A 15,117-nucleotide genomic window follows, 5' to 3' on the forward strand; every position below is an offset into this window, starting at 1 on the left:
TTTAAGATGCAGATAAACTTTATTCTACTGAACAACTGACATGCTTAGGGAAACACCATCATTCAGACTGCAGGTGCCTCAGGAACACACATTCATTTCGTGAGCTTCACTCCTCGTCCTGTCCTTTCTGAAATAAGAGAAGGGAAATAAGTAACAAATGGTATTTAAAAGGTTATCTTTTTAATTCATTATCATTTTTAAAGCAATGGCACAATCAAACCTTTTTGTAGATTCACTTTCCTACGTGTTAGTTAGAAGGTTCTGGACACTATTTAACAGGCAGCATTCATGGATTCTGGTAGTAATATACTAAAAAGTACCTTTTGTGGTTTCTCTGTTGGGACCAAATCTAAGAATATACTGAGATTTATATGTTATGTTATATAAACCGTAATACATCATCCAGATTGGAGCAGCATTGATGCTGTATTTAATGTAATTGTGACAAGTAGTTTGCCCAACACAAAAAAGAATAACAAGAACTGACAATCGATAACTGACCTTTGACCCCACATCACGGCTCTTGGCACGTAGCTTGTTGACCTGAGATTCTGCGATGTCGGCTCGCTCTTCAGCTTCATCAAGCTCATGCTGAATTTTACGAAACTTGCCGAGATTATTGTTGGCCTGTTCCTCCTGCAGAACAGAAAAACATATTTAGCAAAGTCCTAGTATTTCTGCACTAACAACATGGCTTATGTATTGAAACATACTCCTGAAGGCACCGTGGCATTAAGTTTCTTCTGATATAAAAAAAAACTATGTTGCGGTTTATCAAAGGCTGATCAGTCTACTCTAAATTGTTTTGCTGATACAAAGTAATTTCATAGAGGCCAGGAAGTTATTTTTGGCTTCATCACATTTTACTGTACTGAGCTGGAAATGAGCCACGATATAGAATATGCAGCACATTTTTCTAAACTTTTTCTAAAATACTGAATACTTACAGCTTCCTCTGCAGATCTCTTGTAGGATTTGACCTTTAGCTGCAGCTTGTCTACCAGATCTTGCAGACGGGCAAGATTCTTACGATCCTCTTCTGTCTGAATACAAAAAAAAAGAAATGTGTTGATAGAAAGTATAATGTCAGTGTTCCACAGTTTGATAGATGAATTGAAACTTACCTGATAGGTCAACTCCTTAATTCTTCTCTCATATTTTCGTATTCCCTTGATAGAATCACTGGACTTTCTTTGTTCAGCCTCTACTTCAGTCTCCAGCTCTCTGATCTGTTGAGGGAATGGTTTTACATTACATTTGATTTTGATAATTTTGTTGATTTCAATATATTGTTGCTTTCAGATAATGTACACTCACCCGGGCCTCCAGCTTCTGCACCTGCTTCTTGCCTCCCTTCAAGGCGATCTGCTCGGCTTCATCCAGACGGTGCTGCAGGTCTTTGATGGTTTGCTCCATGTTCTTCTTCATACGTTCCAGGTGAGCGCTGGTGTCCTGCTCTTTCTTCAGCTCCTCTGCCATCATGGCAGCATCAGTAATGGCCTTCTTGGCCTTCTCTTCAGCGTTTCTGCACTCCTGCACCGCTTCCTCCACTTCAGTTTGAAGCTGGGATGTATCGGCCTCCAGCTTCTTCTTTTGGTTTAGCAGACTGGTGTTCTGGAGGAATGCAAAGTCTGATTACAGACATCCTTAATAAATTGACATTAAAAAAATAAGATGCATGACTACATCTTACCTGTGAGTGCAGTAGCTGCACTCTTTCACTAACATCCAGCAGCTCTTGCTCAGCAAGTTTGCGACATCTCTCAGTTTGCTCCAGAGCAGCCCTGAGCTCCTCCACTTCAGCCTGAAGCAAGTTGTTGCGTCTCTCAATGATGGCGTTGTTTTCCTTCAGATCATCATTGGCTCGAAGAGAGTCATCAAGCTGGAGCTGAGCATCCTTGAAGATGAAATAAAGAATTTTAGTTTTGAGTAATTTACAGGAAAGCAATTTGATAATATTAACTGTTAATTACCAGTTCATTCGTACCTTCAGATGTGCATGAACAGCCTTGAGCTGTTTCTGGGCCTCAGCTGCCTGCCTGTTGGCCTGGCTGAGCTGGATCTCCATCTCATTCAGGTCTCCTTCCATCTTCTTCTTCAAACGGAGAGCCTCGTTCCTGCTGCGAGTCTCGGCCTCAAGAGAGCTCTGAAGAGTGTCCACAATTCGCAGTTGGTTTCTCTTTGCTTGCTCCATCTCTTCATCTTTCTCAGCCAGCTTGCGCTCAATTTCAGCCTTAATCTGGTTGAACTCGAGCTGGGCTCTGAGAATCTTCCCTTCCTCGTGCTCCAGTGAGGCCTATCATGAAATGTATGAGTGAAAGTTAATATCACTCATTATTATCAGTTATCAAAAAATGTTCATATGGTCACTCGACATACCTCTGCTTCCTCCAGAGCTGTTTGTATCTCACACTTCTCTTGGTCCAACTGTTTTCGAATCTTCTCAAGCTCATGAATACTCTTTCCACTCTCACCGATTTGCTCAGTGAGGTCAGATATTTCCTCTGAGAAATCAATGTAACTTTATCAGTGGTTTAGTCACTGAAGCATTCTACAATTGAGGCGAAAGCTGGTGTTACACCTACCCTGCAGATTCTTATTCTCTCGCTTCATGGTTTCCAGATGTTCAAGAGATTCTTCATAGGAGTTCTTCAGTTTGAAGAGCTCGGTGCTCAGAGACCTGGCTTCTTTCTGAGAGCTCTCCAACTCTGTTTGAGACTCTTCATACTTCTGTTTCCATTCTGCCAACACCTGAAATATGGATGCATAAACGTCAATATACTTTAATTCTCAATCAAAAATAGCAAAAATGCCTCTTTTTCTAAAATTCAACCTTATCAAAGTTTCTTTGCTTCTTGTCCAGAGCAGCAGCCGCAGCATTCGACCTCTCCACGTCCACCATGAGATCTTCAATCTCATTCTGCAGCCTGTGTTTGGTCTTCTCCAGAGACGAACATTTAGCGTTCACTGCTTCAACAGCCTCCTCAGCATCCTGCAGACGCTGAGCCAGCTTCTTTCTGCATTATGATCAAATTCATTCAGGTTTAGTTGCTATTAAATCTTATTTTGTTGTTTGGATGAAAATAGAATTCACTCACTTAGCCTCCTCCAGCTCCTCGGTTCTCTGGATGGCATCAGTTTCGTACTTGGTTCTCCACTGAGCCACCTCAGAGTTGGCCTTGGACATGCTGCGCTGCAGTTCAGCCTTGGCCTCCTGCTCCTCCTCATACTGCTCCCTGAGCAGGTCACAGTCATGACGAGCAGACTGCACGGCATGGGCTAACGCATTCTTGGCCTGGAATTATAGCATATCTTAGTGCATCTTTATGTATCATCATCTGTACTAAGTTCTCACTGGTATTTGGCTGCTACCTTCACTTCCTCCTCTAGCTGTCTTTTAAGGTCTTCAATCTGTTGAGTGTGGGACTGTTTTCCTCTGGTTAATTGAGACACCAGGGAATCCTTCTCTTCAAGCCGCCTTGCAAATTCACCTAATTTTAATTAAAGAATAAAATGAGTACTTAATATGAGTACTTAATGATATGAAAACAATACACACTGTTAGGCACATACCATTCTCAGTTTGAAGCTTTGCTTTCTGCATGGAGAAGTCATTGATTGTACGCTGTCCCTCTTCAGCCTTTATTTTGTATTCATTCATCTGGTCTTCCAGAGACCTGCACATTTTCTCCAAATTATTCTGAAAACAAGAAAGCATTAAAAATGGCAAATAGCCAAATAGCCACAATAACAAAATAAAATGTTAATGAATCCATGAGTCAAAGTAATTTACCTTCGTCTTCACAATATGTTCCATATTGGAGACCACATCATCCAGCTCCAGTCTGAGCTCACTCTTCTCCTTCTCCAGTTTCTGCTTGACTCTCTGCAGGTTATCAATCTGCTCTCCCAGGTCGGCCACACTGTCAGCTTGTTTCTTCCTGAGTGTGGAAGCAGTCGATTCATGCTGCAGAGTGGCCTCTTCAAGGTCTCTCCGGAGTTTCTGGAACTCAGCCTCCCTCTTCTTGTTCATCTCAATCTGGACAGATGTTGCTCCACCAGCCTCCTCCAGCCTCTCACTGATCTCCTCCAGCTCTCTGGCCAAGTCTGCTCTCTGCTTCTCCACCTTGGCTCGGGCAGCTCGCTCTGCCTCCAGCTCTTCCTCCAGCTCCTCAATGCGGGCCTAGACCACAATGAATGCAAAATCGTAAATGGAATATTATTGTTTTTCTTTTGTGATTAATTGCGGTCTTAAACGGTCATATTCATGCATGCATCCTATTTAAATTGTTACCTGCAACTCCTTCAATTTTTTCTGGAGCTGGGCACTCATCACTTGTTCATCTTCTATTTTACCATTGAGTTGGCTCATTTCAAAATCTTTCCTGTAGATAAAAAAACAAAAAAATAATCATATGTACAAGCTGAGCCATGGTTAAAATATTTTTGGGATTTTACAAGTGCACTCTTCATATTACTTTTTCAGCCTCTCTTCAAGTTGCTGCTTGTCATTTTCCAGGTCCATGACACTCTCTTGAGATAACTTTAGGTCTCCTTCAAGCTTTCGCTTTGCTCTCTCAAGGTCCATACGCACTTTCTTCTCCTGCTCTAGAGAGCCTTCAAGCTGTGGGCCATAATAAATAACTTGTTAGTCATTATTTCATTTTAGATATAAATCCAGCTGATCTTTTATATCCTCACATCATCCACTTGCTGCTCCAGCTTGGTCTTGGCCTTGGTCAGAATATTGACTTTGTCTTCTTCACACTGCAGATCATCCAGTGTTTGCTGATGAGCTTCCTGTAAGGCTTTCTTTTCCTTGGTCAACTTGGCAATGATTTCTTCCAAAGCAGCCAGCTCCTCAACCAGGTTCTTCACCTGTGGCCAGAGGACATTTTAATCAAGGACATAAACAATATTGTCATTGAGGATACGCACGGTAATTAATTCATGTCATACCTTGTTCTCGGTGGCGTGCTTCTCTTTCTCCACTTTAGCCAGAGTTAACTCCAAGTCATCAATGTCTTTCTTCAGCTCAGAGCACTCGTCCTCCAGCTTCCTCTTCTTCGCAGTCAGTTCAGAGTTCATCTCCTCCTCGTCCTCCAGTCTTTCTGTCAGCTCTTTGATTTTTGCCTCCAGCTGAATCTTGCTCTTGATCAGTCCCTCACATCTTTCCTCAGCATCACCCAGATTATCCTGTTCCTGTTGTTATTTAAAAGCCACAGTGTTAAACTTTGTTTGATTTCCAATATTGTTTGTAGTGCTTTTCAACATACAGATTGAACTTGGAGCTGCAGGTCGTTCTTCTCTTGGAGGAGAGTGACCATTTTTTCTTCAAGTTCCTTCTTGCGGGCCTCAGATTTCGCGAAAGCCTCTTTCAGCTTCAGGAATTCTTCCTTCATGTTGGCCATCTCCTTCTCACTCTCTGCTGATTTCAACAGAGGTTTGATCTTGAAGTACATCTTCATCCAGGGCCAATTCTTGACCCCCATGAAGGCACGGATGTTCCACTGGATCACAAGTAGTGAGTCCCTGCAGACAACATATCACATTGTCTTTAAAGCTGTGTCCAACAGGAGAAATCTAGTAATTTTATTTTGTAACTTTCAATTTAAACGAAACGGAATGTGTTAGGAGAGTAATGTACACATATGCTCAAGTAAAATACACAGCTCTCTTATACTGCTGGCTGACCAGCATTAAGTCATACATACGAAACGCTTGAAGAACCAATCGATTGCCAACCCGTCGTAGCAGTTACCTGCGTTCAACAATCTTCTGGAATTCAATTCTTGCCAGAAGTCCTCGTGACCGGGCTTGAATGCCAGTGATGATTAGTGCCAACCGGTCGTCTCTCATCTCCTCTAGCAGACCCAGAAGTCCAGCTTTGAAGAACACCTTTTTCATGGGATCAGATTGGTTTGTCATATACCACATATAGATGTTATGCAAAATTTATTTTCTTTATACAATACTGACCTTGGTGTGCCCCAGTTTGTACTGAGTGTGGTCGATATCCAGAGAACCCAACAGTTTCTCGGCAGCTTTCTTGTTGTCGATGAACTGTCCCTCGGGAATGGCATTAGGGTTCAAAATACGGTATCTTCAGATACAACAGATGTTTTGCATGTTGTGAGGATATATATAAAAAAAACACCACAACAATGTTGACGATAATCGTTTGTTTTTATTGGTAACTTTATGTTAATGTGGTTTTAACCATCACATACTAACCTTTGTTTGAAATCTCCATAGAGGATCCTGTTGGGGAAGCCCTTTCTGCAGATCCTGATGCCTTCCAGCACACCGTTACAGCGCAGCTGGTGCATCACCAGAGGGTTCTCCATGGCCCCAGGAGTCTTGGTCTCATTGGGGATGATGCAGCGTACAAAGTGAGGGTGAGTAGACCTCAAGTTGGTCATCAGCTTGTTCAGGTTCTCCTGCAGGTATAATACATTTTGTGTTTTCATTGTAGAAGACATAATGGGCCCTAGTTTCATAGACTAGGCGTAGTCAGCACGCAGTGCACCTGCGCCACGCCGACGGGGTGTGTCCGCCTGGACTTTGCAAGTTTCGTGCACCACGCAGGCTCGCGCAGGCACACCTCCCGTCTCGCCCACCCGCGCAAGTGGGAAAGAGGGAGGAGAAGAAGGCGTGAGTGGGAGACGAGGAGGAGACGAGGCGTGGACTGGGATTAATACAGCCGATTCAGATCTTCACCAATCAAATGAGCTCCTCTCCTCTCCTTTAATGCGTTAGGGGAGGTTCAGTGCAAGATCCGTCACGGCGAGGCTTTTTGCCACGAAACTTCCGCTACGCCAAGCTGAATCTGTGACGCCTCCCCCTGCTGCGCCGCCACACCCATCTTGGCGCAGGCGATCCACCAAACTGCCAAACTGACCGTGTGCAAGGCTGCGCGGGTCGAAACTTGCATTACGCCGGCTGCGCCGCCTTGCGCTGCACCACGAAACTAGGGCCCAATAACTTTAAATTGGTTGTGTTATAAATTTAAATGTGCTCCCAAATTATTCAATGTGATATGTTAACAGTACTCACTAATTAAGTCATATCCTTGGAAATGTGTCTACACTGTATTACAATGGCCCTGCACTTATATATAATGTATGCACAATTGCATTCATTCTAGCTTAGACAGAAAATAGTGAAAAAGTAAAATATCTTACCCTGTGCAAAGCTGATACAGTTTGGAAGGATGAACCTTTCTTCTTGCTGCCTTTGCCCTTTGTAGCACTGTCTGCAAAAAAGTACAAAAATAATAAGAATTCTGTCAAATTTAGCTGACAGAAAACCATACAAATCTGTACAGTGATTTAAATTGTATCAAGATGTTAATCGCTGTGAACCATTGCTGTAAATTTTAATTAATTTGCATTAATGTCAACTTGTGAGTTTCAACATACCTGAATCAGCTCCTGCATACCCAACAAATAGAGTCGATAGCAGTTTAAGATTAGACTTCTGGAAGAGTCCCACAACGGTCTCATTCAGGGGATCCTTGTTCTTCACCAGCCAGTTGTTGATATTATAGTCAACCGTTCCAGCATAGTGAACCAGGGAGAAGTGGGCCTCTGGTCTTCCTTTGATAATTCTTGGCTTCTGGAAGTTGGCAGATTTCCCCAGATGGTTGTCATAGAGCTTAGCTTTAAAGGTGGCATCGGAGGCTTTGGGGAACATGCACTCCTCTTCAAGGATGGACATGATACCCATGGGCTGAAGGGACAACATATAAGTTGTTATAAAATACCACTTTTGTATTTATTTGTATTCATGAACATGTGATAATCCAGTCTCACCTTTTCAATGAGGTCAATACAGGCCTGCAAGTCCATACCAAAATCTATGAAAGTCCATTCAATGCCCTCTTTCTTGTACTCTTCCTGCTCCAGCACAAACATGTGGTGGTTGAAAAACTGTTGCAGTTTTTCATTGGTGAAGTTGATGCACATCTGCTCGAAGGTGTTGAACTGTAATGACATTGATAGTAAGCAGATATTCACTTCATCAAACATGTTGCTAATGTTTATTAGCTTTGGATACCATCCCCAACTTACATCAAAGATCTCAAATCCAGCGATGTCCAGCACACCAATGAAGAACTGGCGTGGCTGCTTGGTGTCCAGGGATTGGTTGATCCTCACCACCATCCACAGAAACATCTTCTCATACACTGATTTAGACAGTGCACTAACTGCATAGGACACCTTGGGGAAAATCAGTAACATTAAAAAAACTTTAAAACATAACTTTTTAATAAACCAAACCATCCTCATAAGGTTCCCTTCTAGTCATTACCTGAGCGACAGTTTGTCCCTTGGTCACCCACTCGTTTCCTACTTTGACTCTTGGGTGAAGGAGACCTTTGATGAGGTCGGCAGAGTTCAGGCCCATCAGATATGCAATTTTGTCAGCAACTGAGAAAGTTAAGATATATATTAGTGGCATTTACATACATCTCTGCTCCTTCAGCTTCATTGTCATTCTGTTTATGCCTTTTTGACACACTTACAGTATAGACCAGTGACAAACATCATGGTCAGGAATGACAAGCTTTTTGTTCAGTTCTGTAAAATGGTGGCTATTCCAAGGAATTCCATTTTTACATTACAATCTTGTTAATTGCAGCTTGTAGTGACTCAGCTGTAGTTGTTTAGACCAAAAGGGTGGGACGGTCTGCCAACTGCCCTCACAATTTCGCTTTCATTAGTTTGCATTTGTTTTCAATTCTTTTGTTTCAATGCAGCAAATGCAAAAATGTTTGGAGCAAGAACTAAAACATTTTATAAAGATACACATTTAGATGTCAGTTTATTATGTGCAACTAGCTGAAACTAATGCAGTCTAATACACTTATCCTGCAATACATCCTCACCGTGTGTTATTTTATTTTGTACCCCATTTCATCAGTGAGATTAGGCTAAATACCATTTCAACAGAAACATAAACTACATTCTCCAAAATGACCATAGCATAAATAAACTGGAGTGTGTATATGAAAATCCAGACCAATCATAAAAGTCGTAACAATTACGATGATTGACATAGGACAACCTCTCACCTTCAGTGCCGTCGGCCTCTGCCTGCTCTTCTCGCTGCTTCTGCTTGAACTTCGTGTTACCATAGTGCATGATGGCACCAGTCAGCTTGTAAATACTGTTTTTCTCTTCTTGAGTGAAGCCCAGCACATCGAAGGCTTCCTGAATAAAAAAAATAAAAAAATAAATTTAAAAAAGAAAATATATATATATATATATATATAATTAAATAATTTAATATAATATGTATATTAAAAATTGTATGCTGTTGTGAATGGAATATCCATCTCACATCAGTGGCCATCAGCTCTTCAGAGTCATTGATGGAGGCTACTGTTGTCTCTCCTTGGGAGATGAAGGCGTAGTCAAAGGGATTGTTGGTGATGAGCAACATTTCTGGGGGGGAAAACAATATTTATACAATATGTGATATAGCAGAGTAATAACCATACATAACATGCAGATTGTACACTTACCCAGAAGTTCAGGCTTTTGCTGAGACAGGATCTGGTAGAAGATGTGGTAGTCCCTCTCAGCTTTGAGCTGATAGGTCACGCGAGACTTTTCCAGAAGGTCTGTGAGAGGTAAAATACATCTGATGTTATTGTGTTCCAGTTAAGGGTTGACTGATCTGGCTTTTTCAGGGCCGATAGAGGTTATCATTAATCCAGAGTCTGATAACTGATATTTGTCTGCAGTAAAAAAAAAATGGCAAAAGGTGTCCAAATTGTGTTCAAATTCCTTTTTCCATTCCATTGAATTCACAGATCCTTACAACATGACCTGAACACAAAACGTGCAGGGACCTATCAGCAGCTTTATTATGAAACTGAAAAATAAACAAACAAACAAAAATAACATACTTCCATGAAGTTTTATAAAGTAAAAATAAAGACCAAAGATAAGTGACTGCAACTGCATCAGAGACAAAGTAGTGCATTTTAAAATTCAATTATTTTATCAGCTTAAAAAATCACTGATGACCATAAAAATGCTGAATATCGGCGCTAATAATCACCCTCATTCCAGTATATTGTTATTTGCTGTAGGTGTATGATTGCCCTTCATGCAACAATACAAATTCAACAGGTCTATACAGAAATGACACATTTTCAAAAAAAATAAAAAGTCAACGTGACTATGACTGTAAATGTGCATGTTCCTACGATGATGTGTTTGATAGACTGGAATCCTGTTCATGGTGTGCTCTACCTCTCACATGCTTGGGATTGCCTCCAGCACTATGCATCACTACAAATAACAGGAGCCCTAGATGGATTTAGTTTTTACTTACACGTCTCAATGTCAGCAGAGGCCAGCTTTCCTCGGTTGTCAAAATGAATTCTGATGAATTTACCCTGAGAGGGAAAGAAGTGCTCATTGATATTACTAATAAGAAAAAATGACTATATCAGTGAAAATCAAAGTAGCGGTCATGCAGTTACTTACAAATCTAGAGGAGTTGTCATTCCTGATGGTCTTGGCATTCCCAAAGGCCTCCAACGCAGGGTTAGCCTGGATGATTTGATCCTCCAGGGTACCCTGAATTTTATAATACAACCTTAAGCTTTTCAGCCGATTTTGGAAATACTTGATTTACAAGCTTACTTTAAAATTTTCTAAATTAGTTATCATTAATATTTGGAATAATATGTACCTTCTTTTCAGAAGCTGCATCTTTCTTCAAACCAGGGGCAGCAGCGATGCTGGCAAAGTACTGAATGACACGCTTGGTGTTGACAGTCTTTCCAGCCCCGGATTCTCCGCTGAATGGCAGAGACACAGAACATTTTAGTCCAAGACTGATGACCGTTAACCACTAAAGAGATTTTCTTTTTTCCTTTTGGCTGTGTGACTTACGTGATAAGGATTGACTGGTTTTCTCTGTCTGATAGCAAGAGAGATTTTCAAATTATCATTAAAAATGGAATCATGTCAGGGTTATATATTTAAAGAAAATGAAGAATAATATATATAATTTACCTGACAGCATGTACTGGTAGCCATTGTCTGAGATGGAGAAGATGTGAGGAGGAGCTTCAGCCCTCTTCTTTCCTCTGTAGGCAACAACCACCTCCTTGTTGTAGACAGGCAGCCCCTTGTAGGGGTTGACAGTCACACAGAAGAGCCCAGAGTAGGTCTGTTGGATAATGAGAGGGTTAGTGGTTTCAGATGCTGCGATGTCTTATTAGGAGAGTTACACATCAGGCAATGATCTTACATAAATCATCCACGCTGCGTAACGCTCTTTGAGGTTAAACAGGACAGCGGGCTCATGGAGGAAGGTGAACATCGCCATGTCTTCAATTTTATCAAACTTTGGCGGGTTCTGAGGGTGTACATCACACTCCTTCACTGTGACAGTCTGCAGAAAGAGATAACACAGTATTGAACAAAGTTCAGAACAAGTATGAGCATACATTTGAACTGAACTGAATTCATATGATGTCTATACCTTTCCAAATTCAGTATTAACGGTGACTTTGTCACCGTCACGACTAGTGACGGAAGCTTTGACGTATTCAACCTCGGGGTCGGGAACGAAGCACTCCTTCTTCATGTCAAATATACGAGTTTGTGCTTCTAGACGCTCCTTATCTGACTTCCTAAGAAAAGAAGCAGCGGGCCCAAACTCTGCCATGAGGGCGTCACCCATTTTTCAACCTGAAAATAAAACGGCTGTTACTGCTTGTCTTTTTCTTTTGTTAAAACATTTTTTTTTTTACATAATGAAAGTGGGAAATGTACAAAATAATATTTATAATCATTGTCCTGTCAATGTACATGTACTATTCAAAACGTTTTATCTTTGACCTTTTAATAAATGGATGCACCCCCTAAAGTTAGAGTTATAGACATGCATGTGGTTAAAATTAGATATGTCAGCCTTTTTGATAACCAATAACGACAACCCCATAGTGGCAGAATGAGAAAAGGCATTGATTCATAGCTGACATGCATGTGTCAACAGAAAAGCAAGATGCTTAATAATTTTGTTAACTGTTGTACTCCATGATAAAGAAAATCTTTACTTTTACCTGAGGTTTCACACCACAGCAAATCAGGATCTGTACTATTTACATTCAGTAGAAGCAGAAGAAAACCAAATGTCATATTTTGTCATAACTTAACAAAATAAATGAAAAGTAAAAAAAAAAAAAAACACAGTGAATCTTCTAGCCCCAAAATGTATCACAACCCTCTTACAAAATGCAGCACCACAAACTGTCTCCATATATAGCTGGTAGTAAATCCAGATCTTAAACAAACAACGTAGAAGTTTCTCATTTGAGTGGATGTTTTCTTACCTTTGACCGTCAACCTTTGTCAAATGAAATGATGGATCCAGTGGCTGACACCAGGCTGCCTCCCCATTAATAAAGGTTGACAGTTAACCAAATATGGGGATGCATATCAGAGAAATGGCATCCAGGTTGCCTGTCACAATAAGCATTTTCCAAATTGGGTATAGCCCAGGGTTTCTATTTGTTGCTCTCACCTTGTGAACAACAGGCTAATACAGTAGTCTGGACAAGGCAAAGAAAGGGGGCACGTCAGGAGGTGGGGGATCAGGGATGAGCTGCAATCTGTCAGGTCATTGTCTTGTTTATATGACGCCGTTTTAGAATAATTATCAACATCACAGAAGTGTATGAAAAAAAAAAAAATTAACTAAAATTAAATTAAAGCTGGACATTTCATAATGTAGTATTTACTTTTACACTTTGTTGCTTATTCTGAACTTGAATCAATGCTTCAATTTTACAGGCATGATTATTGTTAATCGAGTAGAAAAATCCCTTTCCAGCTGCAACATTTGGTGGTAATGTTATGTTAATTACTCCCCTGTATCAATACATTAACAAGCATGCTCAAAAACGGCACTTATCATCATTGTCGCTGAGAAGATAGACCCACTGCTGCTTTATGAGGATGCTTTATCGGTTATTGCGTGGATTTTTATCAGATTGTGCATCTTTGTTTAAACTAAATAAAGTAGGCTTGCAGGCTGGCAGGATTTATGGGACATCAAACATTTGAGATCTAAAGTTCAACAATAGTCTGTCAAGTGACATGGTGTGAAATACATTTCAAGAGGGAGAATAAAGAGCTGCAGCTGTTGTCGACAGACGAAGACAAGGCCAAGGTCACAGCTGTGAGATCCCATTACATCACTCACTGGCCAGAGACATAAGTCTGTCCAGCCTGCGTCACTTGGCATCGTTTCCCCTTCTTTACCACCAATAGAAATGTACACACACTATGCAATCTAACACATGTTCCTTTCATATGAAATGTAAGTTACTTGAGGTACTTTGAGATGGGCACTTTTCAGTGACCTGGACCAGGACTGGGGGGCACATGGACTCTTGGAGTCAAAAGGCTGTGTGCTTCATATATAAGATTGGCAGGGAGACGACTGAAATATTTGATAACCATAAATGTAGAAGCTGACAGTTCTCTCCTGGGACGCTGATACTGATACTGATACCATCTAAGATACCCACAGTCCTTATCAGCTCATGGGCTAATCAAGGCAACTGGATGTGGCGAGAGAAAGACTATTGTTAGGAAGCATCCAACATTGTGGTTTAGATTTATACATTACATGAAATAGAGAATGAAACCAAAACAAATCAAAGTAGAAAGTATATAAGCTGATTGATTATATTGCCATTTGTAATAATGTTACGGAAAGTAGAGTAAGAACATTCTTAAAAGAAAGGTCAAGAAAGGTTACTTTTTCTCCTTTCTCCTGGTGAAGTTAGATAAGAAGGTTGACACCACTCTCATATCAACTGGTTAACTAGGAAGGTATAGGCAGTAGCCCATTAGCTTAGCATAGCACAAAGACTCTAAACGGAGGGAAATGGCTAGCCTCGCTCTGTCCAAGAAAAAACAAAATACAGCTCCATATTTACCAAACAAACATGAATGATATGAATCTTCTGATCTAACACAAGCATATTTTCCTTGTTTTGGGGAAGATCCATTACCTTCAGGAATAGTGTAAACGTCTGGTGGCATTCAGTATGCTAACATGTTAACCTGACGCCCCAGATCATTTTAATTTTTCAAAGTGTGATATCCAGCTGCCGTGCAAGGTAACTAACACCTGTCGTTATTGGTAGAACGGTTTACCTGGCCTGTATGTAGATTGATATAACCTTGTTTTCTAATGTCATCAATGAATGCAGCATAATTGCCTGGAATATTAGTAAGGCAAGGCAAGGCAACTTTATTTGTATAGCACATTTCATACACAAGGCAGACTCAAAGTGCTTCACATCATAAAACAAAGTGAGAAGAAAAGAAAAAAATAGAAGAATTAAAAAGAAAATAATAAAAAATTTAAAAATGCATTACAGAAAGAAAGGAGAATAAAAACATATTTGCAATAATTAAAAACAGTGCAGACATTAAAAGATTTAGCAGAAAGCTATGGTGAACATAACAGTTTTCAGTCTAGTTTTAAAAGTGGTCAGAGTTGGGGCAAGTCTTACATCTTCAGGAAGTTTATTCCAGCCATTTGTTGCATAGTGACTAAATGATGCTCTCCCGTGATTGTTGTTTACTCTGGGAATCACTAACAGATTGGTCTCAGAAGATCTTAGTGGTCTAGAAGGCTTATGTAGTGGGAGCATATCAGTGATATACTTCGGTCCTAGACCATGTAGTGATTTATATGTGAGCAGGAGGATTTTGAAATCAATCCTCTGACATACAGGGAGCCAATGTAAGGATTTAAGAATTGGTGTAATGTGCTCACATTTTTTGGTCTTTGTAAGAACTCTAGCAGCAGCGTTCTGAACAAGCTGTAGCTGCCTGACAGTTTTTTTTGGAAGACCTGCAAGGAGACCATTACAGTAGTCTAGCCTACTAGTAATAAAGGCATGTACAAGTTTTTCTAAGTCTTGAGCTGACATGAGCCCTCTAAGTCTTGCTACATTTTTTAGGTGATAGTAGGCTGATTTTGTTACTGATTTAACGTGACTGTCGAAATGTAAATCAGAATCCATAATAACCCCAAGATTTCTGGCTTTGTTTGAGGTTTTCAGGGACA

At 40.6% G+C, this 15,117-nt stretch overlaps 1 protein-coding gene and 1 long non-coding RNA gene across 3 annotated transcripts in view; one reads left to right on the top strand and one right to left on the bottom strand.

Moving 5' to 3' along the window:
- Positions 1 to 11,717, bottom strand: LOC311011809 (myosin-7-like). 2 transcript variants are annotated; one of them, XM_084006942.1, is made up of 37 exons: positions 11,509 to 11,717; positions 11,275 to 11,418; positions 11,037 to 11,193; positions 10,914 to 10,941; positions 10,711 to 10,819; positions 10,503 to 10,595; positions 10,348 to 10,411; positions 9,530 to 9,628; positions 9,346 to 9,449; positions 9,077 to 9,215; positions 8,314 to 8,432; positions 8,073 to 8,222; positions 7,815 to 7,985; positions 7,422 to 7,731; positions 7,185 to 7,255; positions 6,235 to 6,440; positions 5,980 to 6,103; positions 5,762 to 5,898; positions 5,277 to 5,532; positions 4,960 to 5,202; positions 4,702 to 4,878; positions 4,479 to 4,624; positions 4,295 to 4,385; positions 3,794 to 4,183; positions 3,574 to 3,700; positions 3,373 to 3,491; positions 3,099 to 3,295; positions 2,834 to 3,017; positions 2,586 to 2,751; positions 2,380 to 2,504; positions 1,988 to 2,296; positions 1,694 to 1,897; positions 1,318 to 1,614; positions 1,125 to 1,229; positions 948 to 1,043; positions 502 to 636; positions 1 to 127 (listed from the first exon to the last, which is right to left on the bottom strand). In XM_084006942.1, exons 1-37 carry the CDS (start codon positions 11,707 to 11,709, stop codon positions 107 to 109), a joined length of 5,814 nt encoding a protein of 1,937 aa, XP_083863068.1. In that variant the 5' UTR covers positions 11,710 to 11,717; the 3' UTR covers positions 1 to 106. The 2 variants fall into 2 exon arrangements, with proteins under 2 accessions (XP_083863068.1, XP_083863067.1); XM_084006941.1 differs by having other exon boundaries at positions 948 to 1,229.
- Positions 6,263 to 15,117, top strand: part of LOC311011814 — a 15,055-nt gene continuing 6,200 nt past the window's right edge. Inside the window, exon 1 of the long non-coding RNA XR_014596945.1 lies at positions 6,263 to 6,398. This is a non-coding gene — a long non-coding RNA (uncharacterized lncRNA). The remainder of the gene's footprint in view (positions 6,399 to 15,117) is intronic.

The sequence above is a fragment of the Eutrigla gurnardus genome (genome assembly GCF_963514095.1).
Source record: "Eutrigla gurnardus genome assembly, chromosome: 4".
NCBI classification, from domain to species: Eukaryota; Metazoa; Chordata; class Actinopteri; order Perciformes; family Triglidae; genus Eutrigla; species Eutrigla gurnardus.